Source organism: Rhamphochromis sp. 'chilingali' (assembly GCF_963969265.1).
Source record: "Rhamphochromis sp. 'chilingali' genome assembly, chromosome: 12".
NCBI classification, from domain to species: Eukaryota; Metazoa; Chordata; class Actinopteri; order Cichliformes; family Cichlidae; genus Rhamphochromis; species Rhamphochromis sp. 'chilingali'.
The window spans coordinates 23,840,876-23,854,755 of record NC_137939.1 but is presented as its reverse complement, the minus strand read 5'-3'; the positions used below and the strand labels follow the sequence as shown (position 1 = coordinate 23,854,755).

The window sequence follows — 13,880 nt, the reverse complement described above, 5'->3', positions numbered from 1 at the left end:
CAGTGGCTAGTTTATATGAGCTGCGATTAGAGGCATTATTCAAAGCCTAGTCCACTCAAACAGATAGCTTTCTATCCCTGACCTGCCTCTTTTTCTCTCTTTGCTCTCTCGCTCTCTTTCTTACACACACACATGCACACACGTGCACATGCCCACATGCACAGTTTGCTATGAGCTACTACAGGGGACAAGTCATTCTTTTATCCACGGCGAGTCATTGTTGTGGTGTCAGCTGGTGCCGTCTCTTTTATCACACTGGAAGCTAATGGAAGCAGCAACTGTGGTAGGTGGGGGAGAAGATGCAGCCGCACGCGCACACACACGTGCACATAAATACACAAGGAGCCGTAAGAGGTTGGGGAGATGGGGCGGGTGGGGACGGCAGGCCCCGGGGCAAGAGTTGTTTTGTGGTGATGTTTTTCTTGTTTGCTGAGGCCTCTCTATCAGCTTGTGTTTTTGACACTCAGTAAACCACAAGGAAGGGCTTCAGTCAATTTCGCTTTTGATGTGTAATTGCTTTTTATTTACTTTTTAACTGTAATGATGTTTAATTTTACCCACATGATAGAGTTAAACTGGATGTCATCTTCAGCCAAAGCTACAGAAGCAGCTATTTTACATGTCCCACCTGGTCTCATTCTAAAAGAACAAAAGATGAATGCAGCTACACAACACTTCAAGCCCCCCCCCCCACCAAATCCATCCATGTAATTTTATTGGTTTCACACTTTCTTATATCTTTTGACTAGAAATGCTCTAAGGACAGGGTTTATTTACAAGCGAGGGAACAACAGCCAATTACTGCAGGAAGAGTCAGTGCAGGATGTTTTTATTTATTTATTTATTTATTTTTTTGATAGGATATTTGGAGTTGACCTAATTTTCTGGTAACAGTGTTACCAGAACCACTATTTCTTTCTGCTTGTTTAAAAAACAAAAGCTAAGGGACATATGCCAGGCATGTGTTGTATTTATATTTTCTATAACTCTTTATTTTTTCAGTCTTTTTCTGTTTGTAGAACATAACAATCGTGCTTTATCATGTGACACCATTTAGATACATATCATGTTTATATTATGTTTTACATTAGGCAGTGAGACAGTTAAAAATATACAAAACAATATTGTTTTTTACTAGACATAGGTTCTATTTTTAATATAATCGTCAGCATCTTCATTGTCATCATCATCATCATCATCATTTCGTATATTTCTGTAAGATATGTGCTTTAGCTTCTGTGATCAAAATATTATTGCAGAAAACAGCAACTCAGTTTTTTCAACATTTAGACAATAACTTCCAATGTATTACAGACATTTACAGTTACATGTTTTACACAGTACAGTTTTACAACAAACTTCCAGAGAAAACTGTGGTAGATTAACTTTATACAAAATTCACAGGACATGAACTGTAGCCATTTCACATTTTCGCTCAGTTGTTTTGCTTTTCAAAGTAAACATGTGCTGTTCAACCAGATGCCTTTCATAGTAGCTGCCATAGAAGCAAACTAACATTGTCTTGACACACCATGGCAAAACTCTGGTAAAATTAAAGCTTATGCTTTTTCGGTGGTAAAGCAAAGACAACATCAACAAAAAGAGAAACAGACCACTTGCTTAATGGCCTGCGCTTATACACCTACATATGTATTGCTGAATACATATTGATCAAACTATATTTGATCAAGACACACAAAGAAAAAAAACATGACTGTACTTAAACACAGAGTTGGTCCAGTTTTTTTTTTGTGCTAGCATACAAAGTGCTATTTTGTACTTCTGCCCAGTCATGTAAACAGACTATGGCTTAGTTGGAATTGGTGTACTGGCTTAAGGCCTACTCTGTTTCTCTTCTTTTGTTTGTCAGGAGACATCTCAGCAGTATTTCACTGATGTTCCTGAGGAAAGCATGCAAAACGTAAACAGGATTGACTGTCAGCATTAAGGGATAGTCGATGTTTGTAAATCGCTTTTTGAACCCTGTGCTTTTTATTATTATCATCATCATTATTATTATTATTGTACTTCTTTGTACCCTGTGCTTTACCAACCGAATACTTAATAGCATAGTTTTTGCTTTTGTCTGCCTATTGATTTTGGTCCTCCATCACAACACATATAGTATAAAACATCCTAAAAATAATTCTAAAAATGTTTTGATCACATAAAAGTTTTCTCTCTTTTTTTCACTGAAAAAATGAAGGAAAAATAACAGTCTCTCTCACACACATAATCTTTTGCAACAAATACTGGATCGCTCCAGAGCTCCTTAACATGAACTTCTTATTGGCATTGGGCTTACTCAGAGCTCCCCGTTTGCCGTGTGGCCATGTTTTACCTCACAGAGAGCAACATTTGGAAAAGAGACAACTGTGTGAGGTTTAGAAAACATCCACAAAAAAAAAAGGAAAATTGACGCCATCCTTTGCACTGTCAATTTTGTTCACTACTTCATCTACTATATTCACACGGAATTTACTTGATTCATGAAGATATTCAACAAATCTCTAATCTATATCTCTAAGTTTTTTTTTCTTTTCTCACAGTATTACACAGTATCTTTACATTTTTTTTTTTTACCCAGAATTATGCTTGTATTTGTGGACACTAACAGTCTTTGATATTGTTTTCGGAATGCAAACCAACAATAAGACATCGTTGGCTTGGTTTTACAAATGCAGAAAAAAATTAAACATGGTTTGAAAATCGGTTTTGATCACATATTGCCCCTGGAGGTAGGTGAATCAATTATAATCTTGGAAGTCCTTTGTAATGTTCTCTTTTGTCTACATGCTCCATGAGGGTTTCTTTGTTGTCTACACGTTGGCCTCGGCATTGGTCAGGTTAGAGGTCGGGCTTGTTGGGTTCGGGGGGCTGACGGGCTCTGGTGGGCTAGTTGGGTTGGGTGGTGGGCTGGTTGGGCTAACTGTTGTGGTGGGAGGGTTAGCCGGACCAGTTGCGGTAGTGGTGGTGGTGGTGATAGTGGTGGAAGGACTTGTCACAGGATTCACAGGGCTAGAGGCGCTGGCTGGATTAGCTGGTGGAGGGACAGCAGGTGTCACTGGGCTGGTTGAGTTGACAGGAGCTGGACTGGTGGGGCTGGCGGTGTTCGCAGGAGCCGGGTTGGCTGGGCTGGCAGCACTGGTTGGATTGGCAGGGCTGGACAGGTTAGCGGTGTTGGTTTCCACTTGCTGCTCCGGTCCATTTTCCTGAGGTCGCCTGACAACTGCAGGGGGCTGAAGCATTATCCGAAGTCGCTGGGAGCAGAACACGTGGTGAAAATAATTACATAAGAGAAAGAAGATACTAGGTTACAGAGTGAAGCTAAAAACCTACAAATAAAAGCTGGCAAAATCTGTGCTGTTTACCCAGTGACCCAACAACAGATGATTTCCTTCTTACCTCTTTGTAAGTGCCCTTGAGCCCGAGATACATGTAGATCATATATCCTGGTATGAGAATCATGGAGGACAGTGCCATGAGCCAGCCTACTCCCTGACCCCAGCTTGGGAACACATAGTCTCCCATTGTGAGAGGAACCATTTGTACGGCGCTGAACAAGAACACCCCCTGTGGGAGACATGAAACCCTTTATGCATCCTGACACCACTGACTACAGGCAGCGCTGTCTTAGCCTGACATGGCTGCAGGCAGGTAATATTGACTTTATTTATTGTTTCATTTTTCATGTCGTGACTTTAGATGTACTGTTCTGTTAGTTCGGAGGACTCACTGCGACAATGAGAGGGGTGAATACAACCCAGCACAACTTCCACCATATGCAAGGCTTGTAGCCAATCATCTCCTGGATGTTGTCATAGAACTTGTTCACACCTGCGAGACAAATGAATCTATGATCAAAATATTCATATCCAATTTATTTCAATTTGCCCCTGGTCTGCCATGCATGATGATGAGGATGGTGGGGTGGAACACATGAGTGCTCGTGACCTTGAGGCTGAACGTCGCTTGAAGTTGTGCACATATCTTTGGATGCACCTGAGGCTTTCAGCCTTTCACATATTAGATTTTTTTTTTGCAAACCTATTTTAAAATTGTAAAAAAAAGAAAAAGAAAAAAAAAAAGCTTATTTTGTTTCTCTTGCTATGTTTAATGGAACATTCCCGATACACACCGTAGCACCAGGATATGGAGATGCATTCAAAGAAGACCAAGAACAGCAGGGACATTCCACTGGCAGAGTAGTAGTCGAACAGTTTGAACACATAGATTCCTCCCTGGTTACAGAGAAATTGATAGGTGTTATTGAAAACTTTATGTGCAAATATACTCTAGTGCTGTAATCAATTAAAGCCACTGATTAAAATATAAATTGCCTTTTGCATAGTACATAGATGCACATGTTTTACTTGTATCTTTTAATAATTTTTCTCCTTTCTTTCACTGATTTGTGTAACGTAACGCCATGAATAGTCAGTGGTAATATGAGAAAGATGCCCTGCTGTACCTGCGTGATGTTTGAAAGTCCAATCACATAGGACACCAGACAGACAACTGCGATGAAGAGCTCTCGTCTACCTCTAAGAACTCTGGGAAACTCATCCACCAGAGCAGTGATGAAGCCTTCAACAGTGCAGAACTGAAGGACAGAGTCATAGAAACAGCATTAGGGATAAGTATGAATACTAGCACTTTTTTTGCACTTTGCTGTTTTTATATTCTTTAATGTGGGTGTTTTTAAAAGAACGGATTTCTACGTTTTGCAGAGATTTGCAGTTATATAGCAAAACGCATTCTTTAACAGAGAACCTTTATTTAACTGGTTAGACTAACAAAGAACCGCAGTGTGCAGCAAACCATGGGACAAAATCACTAATGTAATCTTCTGAATGACCAAGCATTCACTTCTTGGATGCCATTTTGGTAATAGCTCTTGTATGCAAAAGCACTGTTGATATTAGAATAGGGTTAAAATTAGTCTTTTACTTTGAAGTGCTGATGCTCATGGGCACTGTGTAACTGCATATATGGTGTTCAAATTTCTCTAGCTTTATTCAAACTGAGCTATCATATATTAAGAGAAAAAACACACGCACACGTAAAGGGACCTGCAGGCAAATGGAGGTGATAAAGTTGCATTAAAAATACTTGACAGCCAATGTCAAAGCCCAGCTATATCTGTCCACAAGAAGCAAATTGCATGCTTATCATGCAGAGAGCAGGGGTGAGCTGCATGATATGTACCTGCATTTAAAATATTTAGGTCAGCCCATGAGCAGATCATCTCCAAGCCCCTTACCTGGCTGTCTATTCCCAGCATGAGCAGCATGGAGAAGAACAGAATGGCCCAGAGAGGGGAAACGGGCAATTGGGTTACAGCCTCCGGATAGGCCAGAAAAGCTAAGCCAGGACCTGGTTGGAAAACAGGAAAAATCATATTTCGTCAGGGTTACTCTCACAGTATTCTGATAACGACATGCATACATATTCACACAGAAGTGTTGACTGATGCTGTTCATCAGTGAGCATCAATGACAGTGCAGCTTTTTTGTGCAGACGCAGAATCATTACAGAAGAAAACAATCTGTAGTTACCTGAAGCTGCTACATCAGCGATGGGTCTCTTTGTCACATGTGACATGAAGCCAACAATGGAGAAGATTACAAAGCCAGCAAACATGCTGGTACACGAGTTGATGCAGCACACAATGATGGAGTCTCTGGGGAGAGGAAATGTAAAATACAGCTTGTGTCAAAGACTTAAATTGATTAACTCTTGTGCTTCTTAACTGATCTTCTCTGAAAAACCTCAAAATGAGGTCATCATTGTTACCTGTTCTTTTTCATTGTAGTGTTTTATATATATATATGCAATATTTCTTAATTGTGAATGATATAAATATATTTCCATTCAAAACCTCACATCAAACATGACCATTGTCACATTTTTATAGATATAGATGTTGTAGAAAGCTAGATCCGTTTGAATCAAGGGCACAAAATGCACAAAATGAATGCAACTATTTTTTATGTAACTGATTGTTTATGTGACCCAGAACCATGGGGCTGCTGGAGAAAACAGGCTTTGCAAGAATAGTACTTTTTTTTCCTCCAGCACACACACCAACAGAAAGAAGCTGCCTTAGATTTTTATTATATTCATGCCAGGAACTGACATTTATCTTATAAAGTAGCAACAATTTAATTACTTCTATCTTCAGGTATTGCAATTTACTCTCATATATTAAATTCAGCAGCAGTCTTTGTCGTTGTCTCAAAGATTACATCCTGTTCATGAATCATCACCAGTCTTACCTGTAAACATTATTATTGAAAGGGTTATAACTGCCTAGAGCTATAAGTGACCCCAATCCCAATCCGTAGGAAAAAAAGATCTGGGTAGCTGCATCGAGCCATACCTGAAAAAAGGAGAAAATAACTGCGTGAGGCCGTCGTCTGCTCACTCAGGCATGCAGTACATGGGTATGAATCATGTAATAATATGTCATTACCCCAGATTCTTTGAGCTTTTCAAAGTCAGGGGTGATATAGAACAAAATTCCTTCTCTAGCTCCAGGTAGAGTCACCCCACGGATGAAGAGAATAAACAGCATGAAGTAAGGATATGTGGCTGAGAAGTAAACGACCTGAAAATGTAAGACCATTATCAGCAGGGTAACATCGCTGCATTTTAACAATATATATGATCCATAGATTTATACATTTTCATGAGATCTGTAAAGTTTCTGTAGCTTTTCCGAACAACAACAACAACAACAACAACAAAAAAGCAAATGAAACTTCACTTACAGCTGGCCTGTTTGTCTCTCTGAATTTCTCACACAGTGTAAGATATGTGTGTGCAAAGCATGGGGCGATGGGGGATGGGATATTTTGTGACCAAACCAAATATTATTTTCCACGGTCATGTGATAAACCTCACTTTCAAAATGTGGCACCCCAAGAGAGGGAATCTGCCCCAAGTAAAGGGAAAAGATAAAGCCAGATTCTTGCAAGCGGCTGTTTGTTGCTCTACCTATCACAAATCCACATGCAGGATAGAGGAAGTGTCAGGAGTAGCAGAATTAGGGGAGCCACCATAAGGCAGAGCAGGATTAGTGAACATGAGTTTATGCTAACTCCTCTCCTATTTTGAAACAAATCTGGACGATACTGATTGCAATTTGAATGATTGATGAGCTGATATTAAAGTGATTAATATTGCATAGCTCACATAGTGTTCCACTTTTGGAATCAGCATAGCATCAGAGGTCTTGGGTAACCAAATCTATCAAACATCTTACCTTTCCTGTCCAGCCAACCCCTTTCCAAATACAGAAGTACACGAGGACCCAGGCAATAGCTAGCGTTATTGCCAGTGGCACTCGAAGCTGGCCTGGTTTCTCCAAGCCATCAGTCATTTGATGCATGTTGCGCCTATAAGTCAGAGGAAGCAACAATAAGACTATTATACACACACAGGGAAATAACCATGCAGCAGAGGAGGCTGCCTTTTATGTAGCTCGGGGAAGCATGCAGGACAGTTTAAAGCGCTGCTGTTGTGAAAAGCAAGAGAAAGCAGTCAATATCTTACTCCCAAAACTCCACCACTGCACTGGTGAGATTGGTGGTGTCTGCAATGCTGTAGTTTGTATAACATCTCTCTGTGTTCCATTCATTGTTACATGAGCTCCATGGAAGTTCCTGAAAAATAGAAATTTGCGATTTCTTTCTCCATGACAAATTTAGGGATTACCAGTTTCTTGCAGATATTGCAGGCTACATTCCCAATGAACAACCTTGCTCTTATCTTTCCTTCAGCTTTAAATGAAACACACTGTATAATACTTACAGTGGTGAAGGAGTTGTACAGGTAGTAAATGGCCCAGGCAATGATTATAATGTAGTAAATGTTGAGCCAGAAGGACAGAACAGCCGCTGCAAGGCCCACACCTGTCACAGAAAAATGAATTAGCCACTATACAACTATTATTGGATTTGAGTGTGGCCTCCACATATAGTGATGGCCATACTTATTTCTTATAAGCATCAACATCATAAATATTCATGCTTTTTTCATCAAAGTAAATATTTTCTGGTTACCTATAAATATTCTGTTCATATACCTTTAAACATAGGAGCCAGTTTCCACACACCAAGCCCTCCAATTGATGTGTATTGACCGAGGGAGCATTCCAACAGGAACAAGGGGACCCCAGCAAATATAAGGGTCAAAAAATAGGGAATTAAGAAGGCCCCTGGATGGACAAAAGGAGATTACGTTATGCACTTACGAGTTATCAATTTTAGGCTAAAATTGCCTAGAGTAAATTAATTACATGGCGATGATTTAATTATTTTTATGTTATCAGCACGATCACTTTGGTCAGTTCGACTATGTGTATCATAGAACTGAATGATACATGCAGTTAAATTAGCTGTGAAAATAATCTTTACCTCCACCGTTTTTTCCACAGAGATAGGGAAATCTCCATACGTTTCCCAGTCCAATTGCATAACCCACACACGACAGAAGAAAATCAAATTTCCCCCTCCATGTTTCTCTATCAGGCACCTCCTTTTTCTGCTTTTCGGGTTTCACGTCCAGTGACTTGGGTTTGTCATTATTAGTGGCCACCTCATTCAGTTCTGTGACTTGTCCATCCGTTTTGGTGCCGTTCGTCGCCATGTCTCTGGATTTGGCAGAGGTCCTGGCAGTCGGACGGGAGGCTTCAGCACCAGTCCACGTAGACAGCAGTTTCGCGGTTTTTCGACCTAACCCCTGGACCAAATGTCTGGAGATGAAGCCTGTGCGCTCAAGGCTCGTCAGTCGTCGTTAACCTGTAATAGAGTAGGCTAATTGATTGTCTCTTCAAGGGAGCGCAGAAAAAGTGGTTATTTAATAAGCAAATATGGACATGTTATACTCCCGGCAGGTGTAATAAAAGAATGGAAATCAAATATAAACACTGTTTATCTCTGATGTATGAATATGAAAACGCAGACTAGCGAACCTCCCGATCATTTGGCACCCTGAAGAAAAAATTTCCATTTATGTCAGACTCAACAAACAACAAAAACCATCGAGGGCAAAGTCATGCTGACTTGCTCCAGAACTAAAACACAGACGGTAGATTGCACATAAATTAACAGCATTCAAAGCCAGACCAGCAGACATGGAAGCCTAAACAATATTTGCAATTAATTATCCAGCAAATATTATTAAAAGATACCGAAAAAAATATTTATAAAAAAAAGCAAACAAACTTGGAGACAAATTACAGGATCCAAAACATACACATAAGCGCAAGACGCACCGTAGCGATAGCAAATAGCCTATGAGATCTAAGCACAGCGAAGTCCACCAATTACCACCTACAGATTCTTAACAGTTAACCACGTAAAGAGCTGAAAGCAGCAGGGATACAAAATAAACCTCTCAAACAAACTCGAATGCAAAACGCATTGTAGGGACAAAGGGATCTCCAATGCGTAAAAGCTTTACGCACCAGGCTGCACAAATTCCTACCCCAATCTACCCGAATAATTGAGAACCTTGCGCGTTATTAAACGCATGAAATCGCGTCCTCTCCACACTTGCAACATCCAAATGACTGGCATGCAGCAATCAATACACCATTTAATTGGATACAGCGCGTAGGTTCAGAGATCATCGTGCAATTTACATGAATCCCAGCTACATGTCGCTAGCCCCATTCAGAGTTTAATCATTATCACATGATACGAAAAATAATATAAATAAAAATAATAACCATGCTTTAACCAGCATCGTTTGTATAGGTGTTCAAACACGTACACACGCACAGACAGACGCAAGAATTCAGCACCCAGTTTACTCACAGTCAATCTGTGATCTGTGCCGCCGAGGATACGCTGCCTGCCACAAATCTCGGAACGAGGTATCCGTAGATTCCTCCTGTGGGTGAAGTTGTAAACTCCCAATATTTCTTGAAACATAAATAGATTTTACTTCCATTAAAAGACTTAAAGGGACCATGCAGCATTAGAGGGGTCCAAGCAGGAGCTGTCCAGCGGGGAGCAGTGCTGAAGACCAGGAGGATGAAGAGGAGGAGGAGGAGGAGGAGGAGGAGGCTGAATCAACACGGGCAGCAGCCGCTTCGCCTTGTGCGACTAACATCAACAACCAGAGACTCAACTCCCATCTACACAGCCTCAATGTCATCTCAAAGTCGCCCCCCCCACTCATCCTCCTCATCCTCATCTATAGGCTGCACTGACATCGCACTTGCAGCCTGTTTGTTTTTATTATTTCAAACGATTTCCCCCTTTACATTTTAATTATTGTTGTCAAATAGGTAATCACATTTTTTTCTTTTTGACTATTATCCCCCCCAAACAAGAAGAGCAACTTTGTAAAACACTGGCTGAAATAAAGATTTCCCATTCACAATTATTCCTCATTTTAAAAGCGATAAACTGCGATTATTTCAGGGGCTTAAAAAAGAATTTTATTCAGGTGGCAAAATGAGATTTTGGGATCTTCTGCTCCTGGCTACACAAAAGATGACCCCCCCTCCCTCCACATTCAGATACACACGGAAGGACCCCCCCCCCCCCCCCCCCCCCCCCCCGCACTAATAAATCGAGGTGCAAAATGGAAACATATGGGGGCTAATATAAGCAACATTATCTGCTCCAAACGCGTGTATTTGGAAGGGGAGGCCAGTTACCGGCTGTCTGCAAATCTGGCAAATTGTGATAAAGGGAGCCCGTCAATAAAGGGAGGGAACATTGGCTGGTTGTCTAACTCTGCCTGTAATCGTCCAAAGCCCGACGTCTTCCACAAATGGGGGGATGATATGAGAAGAATAAACACGTGGACTATAAGCTCGCAATTAAAAAAGAAAGACTGAAAAAGGAAAAGGAAAAGGAAAACACTTAAAGATTAAAAAAATGGTTTGGGGGAACTATTAAACACGTGGAACAGCGAAGAATGGATCCACTCGTAGTAGGTTTTTAATTTTTCTTTATTCTTGCTTCTAAAGTAAACCTTCTGGAAGTAGAAGACAAGAACGAAACATCTTTGTGGAACAGCTTGTGAATTTAAAGTGCAAAGGTAAGTAAATTACATAAATATAGGCCCACTTGTTAGATTTACTTCAATTTTAGGAACAACTTTGTTTTCTTTAGCTTAGCTATTTTTCTTGCGTGATCAGTGATGTCACGTTGGCTTATCCTGCCTGTCATCTGAGTAACTTGAAGGCTTTGTAGTTTGCCTCCATGCTTGTAGTTTGCTTTCATACTCCACACGTGCTGACTACTAACACTTAGTTCCCTGCTGCAGAATTTGAAAAATGTTTCATGTGACAGCGCTGAGGTGGAGGGAATACAAGCGGACTGTGGAGCAAACTGCTGGAAATGCTCTGGCAGAGAGATCAGGAGCAGAGACTCCAGCGTGAATGTTCCTATCACAGGCTGAGAGGGCACCAGATGGCAAACCAATGAGGGGTGAACTAACCTACTAAATGATACCACATTAAATGCAGCATTTAAAATCCCATCTGGGTTGCCGTCCCTGCGGACATGGAGTGTGAAACATGACACATATTTATACACCTGCTGATGGAGCACACAGGCATGTCCAATAGGCTGGTGACATGCACTCTCAGCCAGCTGACCTCCTAACCCCTCAGTTTTGGTTTGATTCAGCTCACTGCCCTTTTCACCAGCCCTTTTCATCAGACTCTTAATTTCAGCCAGAAGCCTGTATTTGGCTCCAAGTGAATGCTGTGTGTGCTCCATTAGTTTGGAATTACTTGTCCTTTCTTGTAATGGCTTTTAGAGTACGTGAGTGAGATTGAGGCTTGGGTTGCCCCTCTTTACAGGCCCACTGGCTGTAAAATCATTTAAATGTTAGGGAGGTGTTTGCAGAAGGATGCAGCCAATGTGCAATTCACTTAACACTGTTTGCTTATTGTCATTTTTCAACCCTGATGTATAGATGTTTTTTAAATTGACACCTTAGATATGTGCCTAATGCATTTCAAATAATGTATAATTACTACATACTTTGGAAAATTAAAAATAAAATATGGCCAATTCTTCAGTTCTATTAATATAATAAATAATGGAAATTTTTAAAAAAATAAGAAAAATATTAAATCAACAATAAAAAAAGAGCACTTAAATGTTTTGTTTAGGGTTTTAAATATAAGGTTTTTTTCAAATGGGTAAAAGCATTAAAATTTAATGTAAACCCTTTTTTTAATGTCTGAAACAGTGCTTAAATACTCTCCCGAGGATGAGGGCAGGTCACTCCATTTTCTATGTTGGTGTCAATACTGTTTTATTAACCTACCTTGAAGTGATTGTTTTAACTGCCAGGTAATCTCTATGCAATTCTCTGTTTTGAAATGCATCTTCATGGACTCATTTTTCAACACCCCTCTGCAATTTGAGGCCACAAAATGAACTGATTAGCATGATGATTAGTCGTTAGTATGCTAATCATAAGCAATTCACATATTTTATTCATATTGTCGCAGAGTTGTTTTTCTCCTTCTGCTGGAATTGTGTACACTTCCCATTCTATGTTTATTGTAAACATGCAAGTCAGTGTGGTAACTTGCTGAGAATGTACAGTGGAAACGATGGTTTTACTTGTAGTGTTTTTAGTTTAGTGGGGGGTTTTTTAAGCTGCAGTGTCTAATAAGGACGGATGAATTCATTCATTGGATTGAGGAAATAAAAACAGGGCATCTGTGATGTGGATTGCTCCTTGTGTTCAGCATCAAGAAAATGTTTTTAAACGACCACATATATGTTGCAGAAGAAGAAGAAAAGAACGTTTCAGTCCAATTTTAAAAACACCGAACATGCAATTCAAATATATATTTAAAAATCAACATAAAATATTTATAAATCCTTTGTTTTAACACCAAGTCTGTCTCCTACAGGATATTTAAAATATAAGTCTGTCTTATTAGGTAATCCCTGTAAGAGTTGTGCTGTCAGAAGCCTGGATGTGCAGCCTCTTCTCACCTGCTGTCTCCCTTTTCAACAGCCTGTAACCATGATTGCTGCTGTACATTTTTTTTGGACTTGTGTAGTATAATATCGATGCAGTACCACTTGTGTCTTGATCATAGAGGGACTAGCCTGCATGTATTCCACTAGGGAAGTAATGCATAACTGAATATATGCTCACTCAGTATTTCTGTGTAGAGCATAATATAATTTGATCTTCCCTTCCAGGAATGATTTATTAAATTTACCTTACACCTACAGACGCTGCACAGAGATGCTTGAGACTTCATGTACACAGTTTCTTATGTTTTTAGCCACCATGTCAGAATATTCACAGTACACAGCCTCTAAAGATACTGGAATTACTTCAAGGCTTGATACTCGTATTTGTCTGTGCTTCCTTAGTATAGCATTTGTTTAGCATGACCTAAATTGCTGTGAAGTGAGTGCCTCAGCAGCTCTGTCTTGCCTCTTTCTTTTTTTTCTTCCCAACATCTCTCTTTCTCTCTCGCTCTTTGTTTGACTTCTTTTTTTCCCTTTACTCTCTCTCTCTCACACACACACAAGAATATGTATATATACCCCCCCCCCCCCCCCCCCCCCCCCCACACACACACACACACACACACACAGACAGACACAGACACACACACGCACGAGATTTACAACCAGGCAAAACAAGCTGAGGGAACATTTTTTTGGTTGTTTAAATGTTTTTTTTTTTTCTTTTCTTTTCTTATTTATTTATTTATTTTTTACAACAAACAGCTTTTGCCAGATTATTTACACGCGTAGTAAGTATTGTGGGATGTAAGAATTATTTATGTGGGCTGACTAATGAGATTTCAGCAATACTGAGTGAAGCATCTAGCAAATTTGCAGAGCTTTTGTTTTGTTTCTCTTTTCTGT

At 40.0% G+C, this 13,880-nt stretch overlaps 1 protein-coding gene across 1 annotated transcript; it reads right to left on the bottom strand.

Annotated features, from left to right (window-relative positions):
* Positions 1 to 994: 994 nt before the first annotated feature.
* LOC308407947 (sodium- and chloride-dependent GABA transporter 1-like) lies at positions 995 to 10,099 on the bottom strand. Its single transcript, XM_080899932.1, has 15 exons — positions 9,825 to 10,099; positions 8,421 to 8,804; positions 8,090 to 8,221; positions 7,816 to 7,916; positions 7,558 to 7,667; positions 7,268 to 7,400; positions 6,476 to 6,610; positions 6,279 to 6,382; positions 5,559 to 5,683; positions 5,264 to 5,376; positions 4,472 to 4,603; positions 4,139 to 4,241; positions 3,737 to 3,837; positions 3,406 to 3,573; positions 995 to 3,260 (listed from the first exon to the last, which is right to left on the bottom strand). Exons 2-15 carry the CDS (start codon positions 8,650 to 8,652, stop codon positions 2,820 to 2,822), a joined length of 2,130 nt encoding a protein of 709 aa, XP_080756058.1. The 5' UTR covers positions 8,653 to 8,804; positions 9,825 to 10,099; the 3' UTR covers positions 995 to 2,819.
* Positions 10,100 to 13,880: the final 3,781 nt, after the last annotated feature.

Bases quoted from the DNA above. Each gene is read 5' to 3' on its own strand.
- LOC308407947 (XM_080899932.1), bottom strand. From the start codon at position 8,652: ATGGCGACGAACGGCACCAAAACGGATGGACAAGTCACAGAACTGAAT. The intron at 3,838-4,138 runs GTGTGTATCGGG...TTTGTCTCGCAG, and splicing joins CTCCATATCCTGGTGCTACG to GTGTGAACAAGTTCTATGAC. The intron at 3,574-3,736 runs GTGAGTCCTCCG...TGTCTCCCACAG, and splicing joins TCACCCCTCTCATTGTCGCA to GGGGTGTTCTTGTTCAGCGC.